We start from the raw sequence: 24,003 nt of genomic DNA on the forward strand, positions 1-24,003 counted from the left end.
TTGCTAGAGGGTTTTTTTTTTTTTTTTTTTTTGGGAGGGTGCATGTGATCAACTCAGGGCCAATCAGCACTGCCCAGACAAAGGGTCAGCATTCATGATGCCATATAGGACAGTCCGAGTAGAATGAAAGCTTCTCCTACAAGCTTTAACCAGTGCTCGGCCAGACACTGATAGTAAGTCACGAGACTGCCATATACTGCTGATGAGAAAAGGTATTTTGCAGTTTATATTTACTAAAATAATTGCATTTCCATGTTTTGTGTACTGTGGGAGACCAGATTTAGTGAATTCAGGGCCCTGGGTTTAGTAGCACTTACGTTTATAATCAGCCTTGCGCTCAACCTACACTTTTTTATAAATAATATCAAATAGGTGAAATTGTACTTATTCTGAGCGATTATAGGTATATGTAAATAATATTGAAAATAGTCCTGTGTTTTATATATTTTTTACCTCTTTGCATGTGGCTGTGATAAATATAATGGATTACTATCACATCATCATTGCTTTTTGTCTTCTTTAGCCACCCAAGGATGCATGTTTACCATTCCCAAGAACATCTGACCACGCTTTGATGTTTGTGTACTTTATAGACTTTGGATTTCCTCCATAATTTGTCAATGTTTAATGGATGTTCTTAAGAGGAATCTCACTTTCCTCTTTTCATTTTTTTTCCTCTTACCTTGACAGCTAAATTATTCTTAAAAAATATACCTAGCGGATCTCTTACCTTGACAGCTGAATTATTCTTAAAAAATATACCTAGTGGATCTCTTACCTTGACAGCTGAATTATTCTTAAAAAATATACCTAGCGGATCAAGCAGTGTCTGGTGTAAGCTGCCACTATGTCTCAGCACTCTGGGCCCCACACTGCCATCTTTCCTTCTGTTGTCATCAGGATTCCGGCTTTCTTTTCTGGGTTCTTTAACTACTTCAGTACCCAACACTTTCACCCCCTTCCTGCCCAGGCCAATTTTCAGCTTTCAGCGCTGTTGCACTTTGAATGACAATTGTGCGGTCATACAAAACTGTACCCAAAGTAAATTTTTATCATTTCTTCTTTTTGAGACAGATAAAGCTTTCTTTTAGTGGTATTTAATCACCACTGGGTTTTTTATTTTTGCTAAACAAACGAAAAAATACCAAAAATGTTGAAAAAATAAACGTTTTTCTTTCTGTTATAACGTTTTGTAAATTAAGTAATTTTTCTCCTTCAATGACATGCGCTGATGAGGAGGCACTGAAAGGCTGCACTGATCAGGGGGCACTGATTGGCATCACTGGTGGCCACTGACAGGCATTACCAATGGGGAAGATCTCCCCTGTGAGGAAAGCCGCTTATCGGCTCGCCTCTCCTGATGCGGTGTCAGTGTGAGGAGAGGAATGCCGGTAACCGGCATTTCCTATTTACACTGTGATCAGCTGTGATTGGACACAGCTGATCACATGGTAAACACCCTATATCATATTGAGATTGGTGATGCGGTGCATCCGAGGAACATGCCAGCGGCCTGTCTTGAAGGACATCCTATAACGTCCAGTCAGAACAATAAAGCCCCTGACCAGCCATCGTTCTGCTATAGGCCAGACGGGAAGGTGTTAAACTGGCCTTCAGCATGTTTAGCAGAGATTGCCCAGAGCATGCATAGTGTGGTGGAAATTGACACAAAGCTTCCTATCCAGCATGCAAAAAAAAACTTTTGCCTTCTGTTCTACTTTAATCCTTTATAGTATTTTTTGTTGCTAATGCACATTTTGTATTAGTGTGATGCCTGTGACCAGGCTTGAGTAGTAACATTAAATCAAATTACTGAAGATATAATGCTTTATTTTTATTTTTTTGTATAGCTCTGACCGTCTCATAGAAGAAACTATAAGGTAAGAATCAATAAAAATGTTCTTTTCATTTTTGTTTTTGTTTTACTTTTATCGTTTTTTAATTTTTTTTATGCTACCTGAATACATCCAATAGTGGCTGGCAGCACATGCTCAGTCCAGTTGTTGAGCAATCTTTCTAATGAAAGTTATCAACATGCACATTCAAATTGAGCAAACATGTTTGTGGATATGGAGTATCAACATCTCAGGTGAAAATTCTAATGAGAGGGGTAGAAAAAGGAAGCGCCACCTGAGTGCAGTATGTGGGTACTTTAATGACACAATGTATGGTACCTACTAATACTGCACTCAGGTGGCGCTTCCTCTTTCTACCCCTCTTTTGCATACCACAGAGCCAGCTCTCTGAAGACAGCAGCCGCCTTTCTGATCAAGCCCTTATACCAGTTTTTAGAAACTCTGAACTGTCAGTTACCGATTTAACCCCTGGACTGCCAGTACCATAGCTATGGACTAAATGCCTAGCTAGCCCTTACATTCCTAGTATTGTATGCATTGTTGTACTTGCGCTTCCAGTTATTATTACCTCTATCTGCCAGAAAATTCTAGTGATCAGCTGTGATAATCCATCCCACCTGATTGTTTTGTTCCCTGAGAGGGTCAGGTTTGGTGGGGACATGTCTAGAATACCCTACAAACGTGTTCCCCAAAGTCATATTTAACAAACATTCTCTTATATCTGTAAGTGCATTTACGTAAAAAAAAAGAATAACATAACCATATTAATGTAGAATTCAGTAGTCAATCCAGGGTTGGAGTTAACAAGTACTAACCACCTTGATTTAACAGCCTGGGTTTGGCGATTCCCAGCCTGGCTATTGATGTGGTAGACCCATTATAAAGTATGTGTAATTTGGCTTTCTTCTTTGCCCAGTATAGATATTATGGCAGGATTTTCGTTTATTATACTAAAAAATAAAAAAACAATCGTGGCTTTGGAATCCATAGCAATTAAAACTGTCTGCTCTGTGTACTGTTCACGATGATTCTTTATTGGCTACATTATAAAATGACACAACATATAGAGTGCTAGCATATGTAGCCAATAAAGAATCATCCTGAAGAGTACACCAAGTAGCCAGCGTTGTTTGCTATTGATTGTCTATATTGTGGACTGAACATCCCCAGCCAGAGCACCAGCCTCTAGCCGCTAAGTATAGCAATTGAGCTAGGGTAAGGTTTTGCTTTATTATATATGTGAAATGTAATGTCCCTCATTTCTGGTGCCCCTAGTGGCTTTTTAATCGATTCCCATTATAGATCATGCATTGAAACTGGTCTAATTTTAATTAAGAAAGTTTTGTTATATATATATTTTTTTTTTTATGTTCGTAGTTTAAGAAGTTTTAAATCCTCTGCAAAGTACTAAACTATGGTTTTCAGAATAGCTGCAAGTTTGACCAATACTCAGAGTTATACTAGAGAGCTGATTTTTTGAATATCACAAATAGAGCAAATGTCTGAATGGGTTTCCAGAGCAATCTGATCTCACTTGGTCCTTTTTTGTAGGATGGTGTCAGATCTTGCATATAAACTTCACATTTTTTTTATTGAGCGAAGTACACAGATCTGTTTATGCACATTACATGTCAGGTTTTGTATTTGCTGAAAGGTTTGGAAATGACACTGGCCTTTGTTCTATTCCCAATAGATGATTGTTGAGCATTAAGTCTAAAAATGTTAAGATACCTTTATGAGAGCCTTTGTTCACTGGAAGGGTTCATACAATAAAGCAAAATTAGTGTTTTGCCTTAGGCAGCAAGAGGTAGACAAATGGGAAAGTGGTAGGTGGAATTAATTAAGACACAAACATCCATAAATAGGTCACCTCAATGTGACTAGGGTTTATTTTGCAGCAAGAGCTTAGCATGTACCCCTTACGGTGCCTTTAAACAGTATTCATACCCCTTGACATTTTCCAAATTTTGTCATGTTACAACCAAAAACGTAAATGTATTTTATTGGGATTTTATGTGATAGACCAAAACAAAGTGGCACATAATTGTAAAGTGGAAGGAAAAGGATAAATGGTTTTCGAAATGCTTTACAAATAAATATCTGAAAAGTGCGGCATGCATTTGTATTAGCCCCTTTACTCTGATACCCCTTACTAAAATCTAGTGGAACTAATTGCCTTCAGAAGTCACCTAATTAGTAAATAGAGTCCACCATTGTGTAATTTAATCTCAGTTTTAATACAGCTGTTCTGTGAAGCCCTCAGAGGTTTGTTAGAGAACCTTAGTGAACAAACCGCATCATGAAGGCCAAGAAACATACCAGACAGGTCAGGGATAAAGTTGTGGGGAAGTTTAAAGCAGGGTTAAGTTATTAAAAAAAATCCCAAGCTTTAAACATCTCACAGAGCACTCTTCAATCCATCATCCGAAAATGGAAAGAGTATGGCACAACTGCAAACCTACCAAGACATGGACATCCACCTAAACTGACAGGCTGGGCAAGGAAAGCATTAATCAGAGAAGCAGCCAAGAGGCTCATGGAAACTCTGGAGGAGCTGCAGAGATCCACAGCTCAGGTGGGAGAATCTGTCCACAGGACAACTTAGTCGTGCATTCCACAAATCTGGCCTTTATGCAAGAGTGGCAAGAAGAAAGCCATTTTTGAAAGAAAGGCATAAGAAATTCCGTTTGCAGTTTGCGAGAAGCCATGTGGGGGACACAGCAAACATGTGGAAGAAGGTGCTCTGGTCAGATGAGACCAAAATTGAACTTTTTGGCCTATAAGCAAAACGCTATGTGTGGTGGAAAAATAACACTGCACATCACCCTGAGAACACTATCCCCACTGTGAAACGTGGTGGTGGCAGCATCATGTTGTGGGGATGCTTTTCTTTAGCAGGGACAGGGAAGCTGGTCAGAGTTGATGGGAAGATGTTTCAAGCCAAATACAGGGCAATCTTAGAAGAAAGTCTGTTAGAGTCTGCAAAAGACTTGAGACTGGGGTGGAGGTTCACCTTCCAGCAGGAAAACAACAACCCTAAACTCACACCCAGAGCTACAGTGGAATGGTTTAGATCAAAGCATAGTCATGTGTTAGAATGGCCCGGTCAAATTGCTGTTCACAGGTGCTCTCCATCTTATCTGGCAGAGCTTGAGCTTTTTTGCAAAGAAGAATGGGCAAAAATGTCACTCTCTAGATGTGCAAAGCTGGTAGAGACATCCCAAAAAAGACTTGCAGCTGTAATGGCAGTAAAAAGTGGTTCTACAAAGTATTGACTCAGGGGGGCTGAATACAAATGCACGCCACACTTTTCAGATATTTTTTTTGTAAACAAAATTTGAAAACCATTTATCATTTTCCTTCTACTTCACAATTATGTGCCACTTTGTGTTGGTCTATCACATACCAATAAAACACATTTACATTTTTGGTTGTAACATGACAAAATATGGAAAATGGTAAGGGGTATGAATACTTTTTCAAGGCACTGTAAGTCTTGATGCAAAGTATATAGCCACACTTTCCATTACTTGCCCCTTCAGCCAGTCCGCTTCCATTCAGAAAGCTTTCAGATGTTACCCCAGTGTCCCTTACAGCATAAGTGTCTCAGTGTCAGTTAATGTCAGCATCAGAAATAAATAGAAGCAAATGTCATTAATATAAGTATTAAAGTGGTTATAAAGTCAGAAGGCTTTTTATCCTAATGCATTATATGAATGAAAGGGAATCCCCTGGGGACCCCCAGGTCACCAGAACTAGTGTCTCCATTGAAATATTTCACCTCTATTACTTTTCTGGGGACAACCCAAAATTTGGTATTTTCATTTACTTTCACTTTAACCACTTCAATACCGCCCATTGTCATGACGTCTGCAGATGGGATCTCCCATCCTGGGCGGGCGTCCTAGAAAGCTCAATTTGTGGGGGGAAAAAAAGAGAAAAATTTCATTTGGATACAGCGTTGCTTGACCACGCAATTGTCATATTCAAAATGTTACCGTGCTGAAAGCTGAAAATTGACCTGGGCAGGAAGGGGTGAAAATGTCCTGTATTTAAGTGGTTAAATAATAATGGTAAACAGGACAAATAGAGCGAATCTCCCTCACGGGGGGAAGTAAAGCAATAAAAGCTGACGGGTGTTCTAATCCCTCTCCACTCTATCCAACACCTAAAAAATAGTTTTGCCTTTAGTTGTACTTTAATGTTTGTTAGTCTAGCATACTCAAAAAAAGCCTTTTTTTCGTATATCACGGGGCACAGAGCTGGCTATAAATCATGACTACCTAGGTTATGCTCCACCTATAGGTGAGTGGACACTGGCAGAAAACACTTACAGGAAGTCCCCCTATATACTTAGGAAGCTCAGATAAACTAATTTTTTGTTCTTCCAAAAGGTCCAAGAGAGGGTCAGGTGGTACCAAGTTGACCATTTCCCATGTTCCATGTCGTCTAGGTTGTTTGTCTTTACCATCTTTTTCCCCAGACATCAGCAGGTGTGGTACAAGGCCCTACACATTTGAGATGTGGTGGGGCTGTTGGGATCTGTTATTTACTGTCGCTCTCTATTTGTCCTTCTGAAAGGTCCAAAGAAGGGTCATGTAGTCTCTATTACTCTATTTCTCTTTCGATTTGTCAGTTTATCCCTCAAGCCTATGGTTTTAAAGGGAAGATCCACCATTTTTCGGTGACAACTCAGTCTGCCAGGGGCGTTGGTACAGTAGGTGACCGTTATATTGTGTCAATCTCGCCGCATTTCTCGGCGAGATTTGACACCTGCGAGCCCCGTCGCGGGAGCCAGCACCGAGATGGCTCTATCATCGGGAAAGGAAAACTTTTTTTTTCCTTTCACGATGAGCGACAGGCAGTGCTGACAGCTGTCTGGTATAATTCCTGAGGGGGGAACGCCACGCCAAATTTTAAATAAAAAAACGGCGTGGGTTCCCCCCCCGGGGCATACCAGGCCCTTAGGTCTGGTAGGGATTGTAAGGGGAACCCCCTACGCTGAAAAATCGGTGTCTGGGTCCCCCCCAAAATCCATACCAGACCCTTATCCGAGCACGCAGCCCGGCCGGCCAGATAAGGGGGTGGTGACGACCGAGTGCCCCCCCCCCCCCTCCTGAGCCGTACCAGGCTGCATGCCCTCAACATGGGGGGGGTGAGTGCCTTGGGGGAGGGGGGCGCCCTATGGCCCCCCCACCCCAAAGCACCTTGTCCCCATGTTGATGAGGACAAGGGCCTCTTCCCGACAACCCTGGCCGTTGGTTGTCGGGGTCTGTGGGCGAGGGGGCTTATCGGAATCTGGGAGCCCCCCTTTAATAAGGGGACCCCCAGATCCCGGCCCCCCACCCTGTGGGAATGAGTATGGGGTACATGGTACCCCTACCCATTCACCTAGGGGAAAAAAGTGTCAAAAAAAAAAACACAGTACACAGGTTTTAAGAGTAATTTATTAGGCAGCTCCGGGGTCTTCTTCCGACTTCGGGGGGTCTCCTTCCGACTTCTCCCGGTGTTCGGCCTCTTCTCCTGGTGTTCCGCCTCTTCTCCCGGGCCCCTCCGCTATCTTCTTCCAGCTCTTTTGCCAGAGAGGGGTCCGGTCTGCTGCCGCTGTCTTGTCGCCGCTGTCTCGTCGCTTCTTCTCCCGGGCCCCTCCGCTATCTTCTTCCAGCTCTTTTGCCAGCAGGGGCCCGGTCTGCTGCCGCTGTCTTGTCGCCGCTGTCTTGTCGCCGCTGTCTTGTCACCGCTGTCTTGTCGCCGCTGTCTTGTCGCCGCTGTCTTGTCGCCGCTGTCTTGTCGCCGCTGTCTTGTCGCCGCTGTCTCGTCGCCGCTGTCTCGTCGCTTCTTCTCTTCTTCCGATGTTGACACGACACTCTTTGGCTGGAATGCTGTGTGCGAGCTGCGGAGCCCCCTTATGACGCCAGAGTCCCTGAGCATGCTGGGACCGTGATGTCACAAGGGGGCGGGGTCACTGCCTATATAAATGGCTCCGCAGCTCGCACACAGCATTCCAGCCGGAGAGAGCGTCGTGTCAACATCGGAAGAAGAGAAGCGGCGACAAGACAGCGGCAGCAGACCGGGCCCCCGCTGGCAAAAGTGGCAAAAGAGCTGGAAGACGATAGCGGAGGGGCCCAGGAGAAGAAGTGACGAGACAGCGGTGACCAGACAGCGGCAGCAGACCGGGCCCCTCGCTGGCAAAAGAGCTGGACTCACCTGGTGAGTACTGTCCAGTTCTGGGCACCAGTCCTCAGGAAGGATGTACTTGCAATAGAGCGAGTACAAAGAAGGGCAACAAAGCTAATTAAGGGTCTGGAGGATATTAGTTATGAGGAAAAGTTGTGAGCACTGAACTTATTCTCTCTGGAGAAGAGCCCTTGAGAGGGGATATGATTTCAATTTCAAATACCATACTGGTGACCCCATAATTGGGACAAAACTTTTTCACAGAAAGGAGTTTAATAAGACACGTGGCCACTCACTAAAATTAGAAGAAAAGAGATTTAACCTTAAACTGTGTAGAGTGTTCCTGTAAGTGGCAAGGATGTGAAATTCTCTTCCACAGGCGGTGGTTTCAGCGGGGGCATCAATTAGTTTAAAAAACTATTAGATCAGCACCTGAACCACCGCAACATACATATACAATGTAATACTGACATATACTCACACATACAATGGACTTTTGTCTTTTTTCAACCTCACCTACTATGTAACTATGTACTCCGAAAAATGGATTTTACAGGTAAGTATTTCTCTTTGAATACGTTTTTTTTTTTTTTTTTATTAAAGCATTTTTGACATACAGAACAGCATGCACAAACAAAAAAAAAAAAAGGTACAAATACAGGAATCAAAAGTGCCTGTCTAGAGCTAATAAAAGCCCCATGCAGTATTCCATGCATTAGGTACCAAGGAATAGAAAGTCACCTGAGGGTACTGTAAGGGTGCTTTCACACTGCTGTAGTTCAGTTTTTCCGCACGCAGGTGCAGCACAATGTACGCACAGTTTTTGTGCAGGTTACCTGTACTTTACCATAGACTTCCATTAGATTGGGTGGTTTTGGTGCTTTTTCTGAAAGTGCACCAAAATTCTTTTTCACAGAAACTGTGGATATGCTGCATCCTCGCTGCGGGAAAACTGAAAAGAGAAGATGAGAGGAGAACAATATGAGGGACAAGGTGGCTGGGGGCGGGGAAAAAAAACTTTTCATTTGTAAATAACTTTTCAATGCTTTGTAAAAGTATTGTAATTTATAGCATCACTATGAATAAGATAAATTATAGAGTAAAATGCATACTTTTTATCTACATTATTCATATTTTTTTGGTCCAATACCAATGGGTAAAACGTGTGTGTGTGTGTTTCAGTTTTCTTACATCTTTTTGTCTAAAGATTGCATAGGAAATAAAATATTTTTTCACTGCAATATCATCAATAGAAGCCATGATCTGTGCTAAAGTAAACGATATATGTATTCCTTTTTTAATTTTAAGAAATGACCAAGTTATTGCTGAATAAACAGGTCTATAGCAGAAAATGTAAAAACTGCTTTGATTCATGAAGAGCTAAAGTGGTTAATTATAATCTAAGTGACTAAAAATTATCAGCTTATCTTGGTCCTTAAAAGGGGAGGAAATTCTCCTTCTAGTTAACCAGCATTAACTTTACTTCTTTCTAATGGACAAAGCCCAATATCTCATGAGCAGAATAAAAATTTGTTAACTTGCCTACTGATGTGCATTCATAAAACAATGCCAAAGTTCTTAATCAGGCACTAAACCGGCAATGTAATCTATCAAGTGCTTCCGGGTCTGTCCAGCATATGTAGATTACTACTTGTGGTGTGTTCGTACTGCATCCATATTTCAGCCTCTGATGGGAACTAACCTTGCAATCTGCAACCAGTGTTTTTTTTTTCACAGTTTTTTTTTTTTACTGGGTAAGACAATAGATCTACATTAGTAAGTAGTTTTTTGTTTTTTGTTTTTTTGTTTTTTTTTTACAATTTTTAGCAACCCTATTGGGGACTTTTGTAAAATACCAGGGGTCTCACTGATGTATCACTTTTGAAACAGAGAAAAGAGATTGAGGATACAGTCCCCAATCTCCATGTCTGAAACCTTGGCAGCACTGAATGAATGAACAGGAAGAACTCTGCACAGTCTACCTGTTTACAAACTTGAAGCAGTTATGAATGAATACAGTGATTGATAGTACCATTCACTATTATTCAGAAATGAAAGGGGCGGTAAATTACATTTTCTTTATCGTACATCACGGGGCACAGAGTCCTCCCCTCAAGCGGCCAAGGCGTGGGAGACTGAGCCGGATAACTCACCAAATAGAAATTTAAACATTAACTCGAGCTAGACGTAACACACTCAAACAGGGTAAAAGAGAAGGAGGAGGATAGTGATAGGTACAAGTCCTGACCGCTGGGGGGGTAGGTTTGGGGGGGCTGGGTGAGGAACAGGGATTACTTGAGAGGGGGGGGTGGGCTTTAGGGGTATAAAAAATTTTTTATGGGGATATTTGCATTGCATGTTGTTAATATTATTTAAAGCGAGAACCCAAATCGGGTAAAAGCTGCGCTCAGATAGAAAAGTGAAAGTGAATGAGATAAGCTGCCAGCACCCTATAAAGTCCAGTATCTGACTCTCAAAAGTATAATAAACAGCAAAGTGCAGCGCTAATATAATGTATGAAAAATAAAAAAATGAATCTCAGCAAGTGACATGAAAATAATCAGTGAGCAAACATATAACAATTCAATCAATGATGAACAAAAACTTAAATCACAAGTGCATGTGAAAAAATATAAAAAGAAGTCCAAGAGTTCTTGATATATCCACAAATAAAGAACACCCATCCAGGAAGAGATGTGACAAAAGTGCCTATAAATGATCCACCAAAACGTGTGTGAGTAGAATCTGCTTACCGAACGGCGATGACTGCTATTACAGCAGTCTCGCCCAGCATAGGGATTATGGTCTCCCAAAACCAAGGGTACAATTCAGGATCAGTGGTTCTAACAATCCATCAAAACCGGAAATACAAAAGAGAACACTTCCATAGCGCAATATTGTATGATAAAAAGGATTTAATAATAAAAAAAGGAATCACACTTACAATATTGCAGGAGATATGCAGCATGTAAAATATCAAGCAGAGCGGCGGCGTCTCCGTGTACCGCGATTCACTTCCTGTGTTCAAAGCCCATCCGAGAAAGTGATGACGTCATCGTCGCAGGCTCCTCCCTACGCGTTTCGTCACGATAGGACGTCGTCTGGGGATTGGCCAGGTGACAGGTCATCACGTCTGGGCATATAAATACATAGAGAGCGCCATTTTGACTGTTGGCAAGTATAGTGTATGTAATAGGACTGATTCAGTCCTATTACATACACTATACTTGCCAGCAGTCAAAATGGCGCTCTCTATGTATTTATATGCCCAGACGTGATGACCTGTCACTTGGCCAATCCCCAGACGACGACCTATCGTGACGAAACGCGTAGGGAGGAGCCTACGACGGTGACGTCATCACGTTCTCGGATGGGCTTTGAACACAGGAAGTGAATCGCGGTACACGGAGACGCCGCCGCTCTGCTTGATATTTTACATGCTGCATATCTCCTGCAATATTGTAAGTGTGATTCCTTTTTTTATTATTAAATCCTTTTTATCATACAATATTGCGCTATGGAAGTGTTCTCTTTTGTATTTCCGGTTTTGATGGATTGTTAGAACCACTGATCCTGAATTGTACCCTTGGTTTTGGGAGACCATAATCCCTATGCTGGACGAGACTGCTGTAATAGCAGTCATCGCCGTTCGGTAAGCAGATTCTACTCACACACGTTTTGGTGGATCATTTATAGGCACTTTTGTCACATCTCTTCCTGGATGGGTGTTCTTTATTTATTTGTGGATATATCAAGAACTCTTGGACTTCTTTTTATATTTTTTCACATGCACTTGTGATTTAAGTTTTTGTTCATCATTGATTGAATTGTTATATGTTTGCTCACTGATTATTTTCATGTCACTTGCTGAGATTCATTTTTTTATTTTTCATACATTATATTAGCGCTGCACTTTGCTGTTTATTATGTTATTATTATTTAATAAACGGATGACGAAAAAAAGAGTAAACCACAATGATGTGAAATTATTAAGGGATGAGATTGACTTGAAAGTTGAAACAATATCTCCCAAATAAACACTTTGCTGATGTGGCAAAAAAAAAAAAAAAAAGGGAAAAAAAAAAAAAAGGGAAAAAAAAAACAGAAAAAAAAGATAGTGCAGGCAGCACTATCGAGTGGATTATCGCATCAAGATTTCACATTTTTCACATAACTAATTTGGACATTTATTTTTTGATTGTTTCACTTTATTTGAACTCTTTATTAATTTACAGTGGTACTAACAAATGTACTGCCTGATAGTAACACATTGGTAGTAACACATTGGTGGATTTTTATTATTTTCATTATACACATTGGATGTATTAAGTATTATTTAGATTCATTGGTTTCACTTGTTTGTATGTCCAGCGCTGCACTGCTCAATATATATAAGTAACAGTACATGTTCTTGTTGATCACATAAAGATACATGTTTTCTGTTGGTATGGATTTACATGTGTTTTACATAGTCACATGAGGACGCTGGGTCACATTAAAGTGCTTGTTTGCACAGAAATGCCTAAAATAGCATAAAAATGCTGGATTGCATAAAGATGCTTGATCACACAAGGGTGCTTGATCACACAAGAGTGCTTGGTCAAAAGGGTACTTGTCCGCACAGTAGTGCTTATAATGCATAGTGTTTGATCATATAAAAAATGCAGAATCACATAAGGATGCATGATCGCCTAATGTTGCATGATCGCCTAGATTGGCATGGTTGCATAACAAGGCATGTTAATTTACGTTTTCCTTAAATATACAGGATTCCTTATGTTCACATAGGAATACGTGGCTGCATGGATACATGTTGTGTAATGTTGCATAACACGTTCATAAAGCGCATGCTTGCTTGCAAGATGCCTAATTCCATAGCACACTTTTCTTGTTCTTGCCTAAAACATATTTGTATTTTTGCTTCCATGAACGCACGCTTCCATAGAGGCATATGGCGGTAATACTTGCCTCATACACATACGGGCCATTTGCATATGTGTTTTTTGCCATGGGCAACAGAGGTTGTCTGCGCTTCGCAGGGGAACAGCTCCTCTTCCGATTGGTGGTCTGGCCCTTCGGGTTAGCCACCGTGCCTGGGCTAAAGGCCCGGGGTTTAGCAGTAATGGCATACCGAGGTAATCTGCTGCTGATAGATCAGTCAGTAGCATGGCTGGACCTAAGTGGTCAAGTATCTGGAACTCCTGGGTTGGGATCCCAGTCTAAAGGTAATTTCTTACAGTTGGTAAGGAGCTTGGAGTGTTTGGGACACAGCCCAAAAAGGGATCAAGGCAAGGAAGAGTTCCTTACATTTACCTTTGCTAAGGTGCTAGGTGGTTCCCTATGCTCAGTTTCATTCTAGGCTGCTTTAAACATTATTCTGTCTGCCTGGAACAAGTAGATCCTAACCTAGGCATTATCCAAAGGGTCTGGTCCCAGGGATAAGCCGGAACCTCAGCAAGATGGCAGAAAGGAAGATCCTTCATGCCGATTACCTGGGAGGTGGTGGCTACGAAGGCAGGCCTCTAGGGATGGAGACCAGTCCTGAAGGAGACCACTGCCCAGAGGAGGTGGTCAAGCTCAGAGAGCCTTGACTGTCGACATTCTAGAGCTTCCAATGGCACGTCTGGTTTAATGGCCTGGGCGTTTAGATTACAGGATTGTTCTGTTAAGGTACAATCCGACAATGCCACATCAGTAATTTACTTCAGTTACCAAGGAGGCACTAGAGGTCACGCAGCCAGAGGGAAGTGGGCCATGTTCTGGCTTGGGCAGAGGAGCTTGTACCTTGCCTATCAACAATCTTCATATTGTGAAATGGAGAATTGACAGGTGGCTTTCTGGAGCCATCAACAATTGTTCCCGGGAGAATGGCCTCTGCACCCCGACTTTATTCTGACCAGATAAGAATTTTGGGCATCCAGATTCAGTAAGAGGTTGGACAGCTTTGTGTCAAGGGCTAGGGATCCACTTGCATATGGGACAGATGCGTTAGTGACCCCGCAGGGTCAGTTTTTCACTGATTTATACATTCTCCCCAGTTCATCTGCTTCCACAGCTTCTACGCAGGATCAAAGTGGAAGGGAAGCCAGTAATACTACTAGCATGGCCCAGAAAATCCTGGTATGCAGAGATCGTAAGGTTGGCAGTAGGGATACAGTGGACTCTTCCATCTAGCCCAGACTTGCTTTTGCAAAGGACCGGTATTCCATCCGGCCTTACAATCACTAAATTTAACGGTCTGTCTATTAAAGCCCACATGTTAAAGAATTGGGGCTTTCAGGTTCAGTGGTAACTGCCCTGATTAATGCAAGAAAGCGTACCTCTAGGACCATTTATTATAGGGTCTGGAGGACCTATGTTTCCTGGTGTGAAACTAAAACATGGCATCCTCGAAGGTATGTCATAGGTAGAATTCTTGCCTTCCTACAGTTGGGGGTAAAAATGAAGCTAGCCTTGAACACCATCAAGGGTCAGATCTCGGCCTTTGTCATTGTTGTTCAAAGGCCACTTGCTTCGCATTCTTTGATCCGGACCTTTTATACAAGGGACAACGCGTATAAATCCGCCAGTTAGGTCGCACTTGTGCCGTAGGGTTGAGTTTAGTTTTGTCGCCATACAAGGACAGCTCCTTGGGCCGATGCATCATATTCCTTTTAAACCTCCTAACGCCGGAATTGGTGTTTTCCATTGCGGTAGCATCCGCAAGAGTTTCAGTGTTGGCAGCTTTCTTTGTATAGTGCCATATTTAATTATTCTTAAGGATGGGGTGATGTTAAATCCTCACCTAGCCTTTTTCCTAAGAGAATCTAGCTGTCGTTTGAATCAACACGTTTCTTACCTTCCTTTTTACCAGAACCTTGTTCTGCGGAAGGAAAGTTATTAATTCCTCTCGATATAGTGAGAGCGGTTAAAGGTATATCTGAATGTTTCAAGATACGGGAATCTGAAGTTTGTTGTGCTGCCAGAGGACCCCAAGAATGGGCAGGCGGCGTTCAAATCGGCTATTAAAATGGTTGCACTCTCTCGTCGTAGTGAGAGCAGTCAAGGCCTATCTGAAGCGACTGCTCAGATACGGAAAACGAATGTTTGTGGCGCTACCTGGAGGTCCCAGGATAGGGCAGATAGCATCTAAATCCACTGTTGTTTTAATACTGATTCGTCAAGTTATTATTCAGGCTTACGGTTTGAAGAAAAGGTTTTCTCCTTAGAATGCACTTTACCAGGGCAGTAAGCGCTTCATGGGCGGTGCGTTACCAAGCCTTTATGACTCAGATTTACTAGGCCGCTACTGGGTCGTCTATACATACGTTGACTAATTTCTATCAGGTGAATGTAAGACGGCAAGAGGATGCCGCTTTTGGCGCAGTGTACTGCAGGCAGCCGTATAGGTCCTCACGTCTGATGGCGGTCTGCGTTTATTTGTGTCCCCCTCACCTCAGTAGGCATTGATTTTAGGACATCCCACTTAGTAATTACTATGAGCCTCTGTGTCCCGTGATGTACGATAAAGAAAATAGGATTTTTATAACAGCTTACCTGTAAAATCCTTTTCTTGGAGTACATCATGGGACAAAGAGCTCCCGCCCCTCTTGTGGGACACTTATTGCTTTACTATAAAAACGGAGGTATTCCCTGTAGGGGAGGGGTTATATAGGGAGGAAACTTCCTGTCTAATTGATTACACCAGTGTCCAGCACCTGAAGGTGAGATATAACCTACTTAGTAATTACTATGAGCCTCTGTGTCCCGTGATGTACTCCAAGAAAAGGATTTTACAGGTAAGCTGTTATAAAAATCCTATTTTTACTGGCTTCCCCCCGCATTCCATCCTGAAACAATCCCCTGGAGCAGCCAGCATCACGACCAGGGACCAGGAAAGCACACAGAATAGCCGGGCAGCAGAAGGAAGTGGGAATCTGGACAGGAGGGGCAACAATTACTGGAAATGATCTGCTGTATTTTCCTCCTGCGGTGCCTGAATGCTGGTGGGAGGGAGAGGAGGAGATGCCAGCTTACAGCTGCTGCAGGAGGAAAATACAGGGGATTGAGTATAATAAATGCTGCCCCCCCTCCTGTCCAGGTTCCGGGGCCGGCAAGGAAGAGACGTGATCTACCCATCACCCACTCATGATTAACGGGTTGCCAAACCCCGATCTAGGATGCAACTTTGAGAGGGCAACAGAGTGAGCCCTATGATGTTGCTGAGTAACCATATCCCTAAAATCATCACTTTTTGCTTGGACATCCATTTTTTGGTTTTGTTATTTTCAGTCTTAGCCTGCAGTACATATGTTGCATAGTTATGCCTCTGAACATTATCGAATATGTACAGCAATCTTACTGTAGACACTAGTAATAAATCGCTCTCTAGGTCTGTTCATTACTATCCATGAAGTGTCTGCTTCATGAATCTCTCAAATGAGAGGATTTTCTGCTAGCAGCATAAATGATTTATTGGTCTGAAAGGCTTATCCATTGCACTTTACAGCCCCTCATTAGCATAAGAGATAGAAGTACAGTTCCTATCGATGACAAGTGGCAGGAAGGAGCGGTGCTCCCGTTCATTCAATTTTTGTATGTACAGTGGGTATAGAAAAGAATCGGCCCCCTTTAAAATAATCACATTTTGCTGCTTTGCAGCCTGAAATAAAGACACAGTTTTTGTTTTATCCAGCTGTATTTACTCTTATAACTTAGAACATTCAAGTGAAAGATATAACACCAACATGTCAGGAGAAAAAAAAATCAAAATCACTGAGTTGGAAACTGGTCAGAGAGGCTACCAAGAGGCCTACAGCTACTCTGAAGCAGTTGTTGGAATTTGACAAAGAATGGTCCTTGTGTGCGTGTGACAACAATATTACAAATTCTCCACAAATGTGGCTTGTATGTGAGGGTTGCAAGAAAAAAGCTGCCACTCAAGAAAGGCCACATCCAGTCACTTGAGCTTTGCCAAAATGTACCTTTGAAGATTTTGAGGCCACATGGAAAAAGGTGTTATGGGCAGAGGAGACCAAAGTTCAATTATTTGGCCTCAACACCAAACGTTATGTCTGGCGGAAATCCAATACAGCTCACCATCCAAATAACACCATTCCTACAGTAAAGCATGGAGGTATGTTATGAGGGTGCTTTTCTGCAGCAGGGACTGAAAAGTGGAGCACTTTTCAGGATAGAAGGAAAAATGGATGGGGCAAAATGCCGTCAAATTCTTGAGAAAAATCTGCTGCCCTCTGCCAGAAAGCTGTCAATGGGAAAAAGGTTTACCTTCCAATGTGACAATGACCCAAAGCACACAGCAAACATGACCGCACAGTGTTTTGAAGGAGAAAAAGGTGAATGTCCCTGCATGGCTTGGTCAGAACCCAGACTTAGTGGTTGTAAACCCTTTAAAAAGACTTTTCACTACAGCTAAGACCATAATAATGCTTACCTGTAGCTACTGTGGATATCTCCTAAACCTGCACAGTTTAGGAGCCCTGTATCAACATGTGCTGACGTCATTGGCACATGCGCACTGAAGCAACGGCTCGTTCGTGCTGTTGCTTCAGCTGGCGTGCCGTTACCGGTGGCTCCCACGCACGTGCGCGGGAGTGACGTCATTGCGGCTCCAGCCAATCACAGTGCCGGAGCCTGCGATACCCAGAAATAACTCCGGGAGACATGTCGCCGGGCAGAGCAGTGTGCCGGTGTCTTGCCGAGAAAGTTCCCCCGGCGTATAAGGACCCCCCTGTACTGCGCAGCACTTGCGAAGTACAAGCGATTACGGAGCCGCCGAAAATAGCCGAAGCTGAAAACCTCGAGTCAGCTGTACACAGCGCCTGCATCCAGGTTCAAGCCCCACCATCCAAGTGGACATAGAGGTAGAATAAAAAAGTGCCGAGCGAAGCAAGGCCGTGTCCGAAGCGTAGCAAGCCCGCGAGGGGCCCTGTTACAGGCGCCGTGTACAGCTGACTTACAGCTATTCAGCTTCGGCTATTTCCGGCAGCTTGTACTGCGCGAGCGCAGTACAGGGGGGTCCTTATCCGCCAAGGGAACTTTCTCAGCAGACACCGAGACCACTGTGGAGGCTTAAATCTAAGGTGAGTATTTCATAATGAGCTAGTATGCTATGCATACTAGCTCATTATGCCTTTGTCTTGCAAGATTATTATTTTTTTTGTTACAAACACTTTAAACCCCAGTGAAAATCTGTGGAATGACTTCAGTCCACAAACTGTCACCATCAAATTTAACTGAACTTGAGCAGTTCTACAAAGATGAATGGGCAAATATTGCAAAGTCTAGATGTGCAAAGTTAGTAGAGACATAGTTCAACAGACTAAAGGCTGTAATTAATTCAACTCAGTGATTCTGTTTTTGAATTTTTTTATATATATTCTTTCTGGCATGTTGGTTTTATATCTTTCACTTGGATGTTATTAGTTGCACTAAGAGTGCATACAGAGTAAATACAGCTGGATAAAACCAAAAATGTGTCTGTCTTGTATTTTGTTGCAAAGCAACAAAATGTGATTATTTTAAAGGGGAATGATTCTTTTCTTTATTCCCCTTTAAAATCACATTTTGTTGCTTTGCAGCCTGGATGACTCACTAATAATACCCTTGTTTGCTTTAAAAATTGCATATCAACAAAATTCCAGTCTCCATAGATCTTAGTTGTTTTTTTTTAATGTATTACAAAAGTTATACATCGGAAAACAAAAAGCGTCTCACCAACAGGGACGTAAGAAAACACTTTCTTAGTAATATGAGGGAAAGTTAAAAGCTCTGTTAGGGTTTTCTTATCTCTCTGTTTCTCCTTTGCAATAATGTCAAGTTCCAGTTCCTCCCATATTCAGTGCAGAGCTAAAGCTGAGTATACATGTATCGAAATTTGGCTGGTTCAGCAGGAACCATCTGAGTTTCAAACTGTGTGTGGCCCTGGTTGTTCAACAGAAAAAAGCCGGTGTTTGATCAGATTCTGTCGACCAACCACTGTATCAGTATACAATAGCGCAGTGGGTGAGAGCCCTGCATCCACATCACTTGTGTGAATTCAAGGATCTGGGTTTTTTTTCCATTTAACCAGCATGTATAGCCAGCCCCAGTTGTGGGATTTAGCCCCCTCAGTTCCTTCCACTGTATATAATCTCCTCCAAACAGGTTCCCAGTGCCAGGGGGGCCTTAATTAAAATCCTGTCTGTTTAACCTGCAAACAGAAGTTGGTGATGACTTTGGTTTCCCACAAACCACTGCACACTACAACTGGAGATCCTACCTGATCGATCCATAACCGAGTAGTTTCAGATCATGTGATCCTCATGATTAAGGAATCAGTGTTCCACAGAAAGTTCATGCCATGCTGCCTAAAACATTTTAACAGCTCCTCTTTGCTTACAGCAGCATCAACTGTGAGTAGTGGTGAGCTATGTGACAGGCACTGTCACATAGCTCACCTCTACTCACAGCTGAAAATTTCTGTTTCTCTTTGTTGTCTAATATCTTCAAATCTAAAATATACAAATTTGCTCAACTGCTGTAAAGCGCTGATATGTATATTCAAATCTACTCAAATTTGGAGAAAATATATATATATTTTAAATAAAGTCTTTTTTTAATTATTATTTCAAAAAATATAGAGAGGGTTACAAGCTTCAGTGAGCCAACCCACGCAGGGGAGGTCACTGGTGATTCCAGATAGCACAATACAACTAGCAATGAACAAACTTAACGTGATGGTTCATGCACCAGTCCACAACGCCAGGCGTAGGTGGCAGAGCATCTTCTCACGTTAGAGACACCCAAGTGGGTATAGTGGATATGAGAGTGCTTGGGAAGCCTCTAGAATCATTAGCTAGACATAGATTAAAGGATAAGTTCATCTTTTCACAGAAAATAATAAATGCACAATTTTTTGCAGGTAAACAAAAATGTGCATTTGTTACTTATTGTTGCAGGTGCCTGTAAAGCATTGCACCAGTGATCAGCAGATCGCTGAAGCCATACAGGTCTCCTGCAGACCTGTCAGTGTGTCAGCTTGATTGTACCTTGTACCTTCATTGAAAACTATAAGCCAAGAGCCGCAGAGGCTGCCGGACCTTGTTGTTTTTCATTCACAGGACACTGTGAATGAGTGATGTGGCTGGGCGAGCGGAGTGCCGCTCGGCCAGGATTTTTTTAAACTGTGACACCTAGTGGGGGGGAGAAGATCCCCGCTAGTTGTCAGATCTGAATATTGATGTAACATGTTACAAAAGGTGAACTTATCCTTTAAGGGCCTAGGTCAACAGCAGTGGATGATTTCTCCAACCATTTTTTCCCTACATTGTGAAACTTTTTATTCATGCCCCTATTTTCATATGTATACCAGTATAGAGGGAGATTCAAACTAATTGGGCATTTCCAAAATACTAGAGGAGGCGTTGCTTTCTTCCAGTGCATGGTGATTGATTTTCTTGCATAGAAAAGTAGTAGTCCCAAGAGCATTCTCTCAGCAACAGTGGGGGCCATGTCCTTCATCAAGCCCAATAGACACAATTTAGGTTCCAAGATAGGGTGGACCTAAAAGACTGTATTGATTGTGTTCACCACCCCTGTCCAGAACCGAGATATGGACAGGTCCAAAAGATGTGGGAAAAAAAAATCACCATCTGACTGACTACATCTTAAGCAAGAGGGGGACAGGTCAGAATTAACCTACGGAGCGTATGAGGGGTAAAGTATGCCTTTGTGGAGGATTTTTAACTGAATGAACCCTCTCGCTCTCTGTTCACTCGGGTCTCCTGGTGGGATGGGTGAGCCCGAGCAAGCCGCAGAAGGTGGAGGGTGCACCCCGCCGCTTGTAGAAGCAATCCAGTGGCTAGTTTGCTGATAGTTTTGCTTTTTCAGGAGAGCCGACCGCTGACTCTAAAAAATGGTACCGGGTTGATGGTTGCAGCTGCAGTCATCATCCCAGTATAACCACCCAAAGTCCAGCCAGGTGCAGGTACGTCTCTGGTCCAGAAGCGTTTAAAGCAGCCCATACATTGATATTTTTTTTCCTTCAACCAGCGTTCAACACACTCGAGGTGGATGGGGAAATCCTTACTGCTAGGGTATTGTATTCTGATAGCGTGGATTCTTCCCCACCGCCAGAATACAATGATCAGTGCTGGCACTGATCATTCAGGTTGTACACAATAAATAGATCGATATTCAGCTGGTCCCTGCTGAACCGGCTGAATTTCGTTCCATGTATGGCCAACTTTACTTTCACTTTCAATGATAATGGTAAACAAGACAAACGCAGAAGGTCAATCCTAACGGGCACATACAGAAAGAAAACTGACAGGTGTTCGAATCTCTCTCCACTTTATCTAAAACTAAAACAAAAGTTTTGCCTTTAGTTATACTTTAATTATCTTATTTGGAGTGGTCTTTACATCTCCAAAGAATTGGCTTTCTGGCGTAGGTGTTTTCTACTTAGTCACTAAAACTTGTAAGAACACATACTTCTAAAGTAAATGTGAAGGTCAAGGTATATTATTTAGGACTACATTTATTTGTTGGCGGTGGTTTTTAACATGATACAGCCTTAAAAAAAAAATCAACAATTTTTTTAAGATGCATCTCTTAATGTCCAGCTCCTCTCCCCACTGCTGTTACCAGCAATTACCAGCTGTCAAAATGACAGCCAGCAATTGCTTTGTATTACACAGCAGGAGCAGCTGTCAACATGCAGCTGCTCCTGTGCTAAAGTACATTTGCAGATAGTCTGCAAGTTTTATTACAATAAATCAGTGTATGGTTTCATTGTAATTACTACAAAGGTGTGACCTTCTACACAGGATTTTAAAGAGTCAGAATTAAACGATTGAGAATACTCAAAGCATGTATGTAATATTTTAAATTTAGTTCCACTTTAACATTTTTTTTTCATTAATTTTATTTCTTTATTCAGTGTCCATTATAAGAAAATGGCCAAAAATTGGATGAAAACTTTTTTTTCATTTGTAAATAACTTTGCTATGCTTTGTGTCAGAAACATTATTTTAGTGTCATTTTAAACAAGACAAATGATCATGTATACTTTTTATTTACAGTAAAACTAACACTAGTCAAAACTATTTATTTTTTTTAATCTATAGATTAAAAAAAATGTGAAAAACATTAAAGAATACCTAATGCGTGTATATTTTCTTACCTTAAAGCGGAGTCCCACCCATATAAAAGTCAGCAGCTACAAAAAATGTAGCTGCTGACTTTTAATAATCGGACACTCACCTGTCCTACGGTCCAGCGATGTGGGTGAACAAAGCCCTGTTCCTCTCCCCCTCCTCTCCTCGGCGCCGGCATTGTGACTGTGGCTGCCCACACTGTGCATGCACGAGCCGTTCTGCGCGATGTGGTTGGCCAGGCAATCTTCTGGGACCTGTGACGTGTCCCAGAAGATTGCACAGAGAGAGGGGGAAGAGGTGAACTGCCTAAAGCGGAAGTTCCATTTTTGGGTGGAACTCTGCTTTAAAGTGTGTGTTACCCTTTAAAAACAAGATTCATTATATGTGTTCAGTCACTCCTTTAGGTCTTAGTAAACATTGTCAGCCCCAGTGCTGCAACAAGATGTTTGCCAGACTGCGACCAATTGGACTAGGGCAATGAACTTTGGTGTAGCAGACACTGCCCTATGCCATACTCTTTTGTGTTGATGCTCTAGAACAAGACACAGATCTCTAGAAAAGCTCTCATTTCTACACATATGCGCAGAATCTTATGGCTAAAAGCCTGCACACCTGAAGCTACTTGCAAATTTCGCCTCACATGTATGGCCTTTAAAGGAGGATATCTGTTTCTTGAGGCAGTTAACAAATTTATCAAAGATGTCACAAGAGGAAAAGTACTTCTTTCACAATGCAAGGTTCCTAGCCCCCCTCCCCTTCCTCTGGTGCATTTAACTCCTCAAAAATAGTGACCTGTTACTCTCCTCAGGCTACATCTTCAAAGCTATAACTCAATTCTTCCTTTTGGCATAAGACTTGAAACACAAAATATTCTAAGTGCACCCAAAACCTTGGGATGTCTGTTTCAGTTTGCCTTTCTTTGGGTCACAGACATCCTAGGGGGTTTTCAGTTTGTTGTTTCAAAGTGATACAAAATAGAGTTCAAAACTCCCTCATAGTTGTCTTCTTTCAACCAAGTAAAATCTTCTTAAAGAGGGAGTCCACCCAAACCGCAAAAAAAAAAAAATTAAAAGCCAGCAGCTACAAATACTGCAGCTGCTGACTTTTAATACATGGCCACTTACCTGTCCCAGGGTCCAGCGATGTCGGCAGGTGACGCCGAGAACCCGCTTGGTTCTCGGCAGCTGCCGCCGCCATCCTAGGTGAGGGAATCAGGAAGTGAAGCGTTGCAGCTTCACTTCCCGGTTCCCTACTGCGCATGCGCAAGTCGCGCTGTGCATCGTGAGTGGTCCCCGCTATCTCCTGGGAGCTGTGTGTTTCCCAGGAGACAGCGCGGTGGGGACAGGAAGAGGCATAGACTCCCATGGGAGTCTATGCCGGAAGTGGGTGCAAATACCTGTCTTAGACAGGTATCTGCACCCCCCTGAAAGGTGCCAAATGTGACACCGGAGGGGGGGAGGGTTCCGAAAAGCGGAAGTTCCATTTTTGTGTGGAACTCCGCTTTAAGGTCAGATATGCAGACCACCCTGAACCATCTTGTTTCCCAATGAGTAGTCTCTCTGGTTCCTTTAGAGAACATGTTCAAAAGATTATATTAAGTTACCAAAACAAAAGAGAGTTCCCCTGATGGTGGACTTTAAAGGCACATGTAAAAGAACATATGAGGAGTTTGTAAGCTATGTATAGCAAAGTTATTTTATTAGTTAGAAAACATGATAAAACCAACAAATGACAAAATTATCAAAAAGATAGTTCTTAGTAGGGAATGCGAATCATAAATTCATACATAGATATACAATTGATACCAATGTTTTTGTACCCTTGGCCTCCTT

General features: G+C 42.3%; 1 protein-coding gene across 3 annotated transcripts in view; it reads left to right on the forward strand.

Annotated features, from left to right (window-relative positions):
- Positions 1-24,003, forward strand: part of GOSR1 (golgi SNAP receptor complex member 1) — a 184,225-nt gene that overhangs the window by 115,153 nt on the left and 45,069 nt on the right. For all 3 annotated transcript variants that reach the window (XM_073616856.1, XM_073616857.1, XM_073616858.1), the window contains one exon: positions 1,851-1,880. In XM_073616856.1, the coding sequence (XP_073472957.1) occupies positions 1,851-1,880 (30 nt within the window). The remainder of the gene's footprint in view (positions 1-1,850; positions 1,881-24,003) is intronic.

Source organism: Aquarana catesbeiana, linkage group LG02 (genome assembly GCF_042186555.1).
Source record: "Aquarana catesbeiana isolate 2022-GZ linkage group LG02, ASM4218655v1, whole genome shotgun sequence".
NCBI classification, from domain to species: domain Eukaryota; kingdom Metazoa; phylum Chordata; class Amphibia; order Anura; family Ranidae; genus Aquarana; species Aquarana catesbeiana.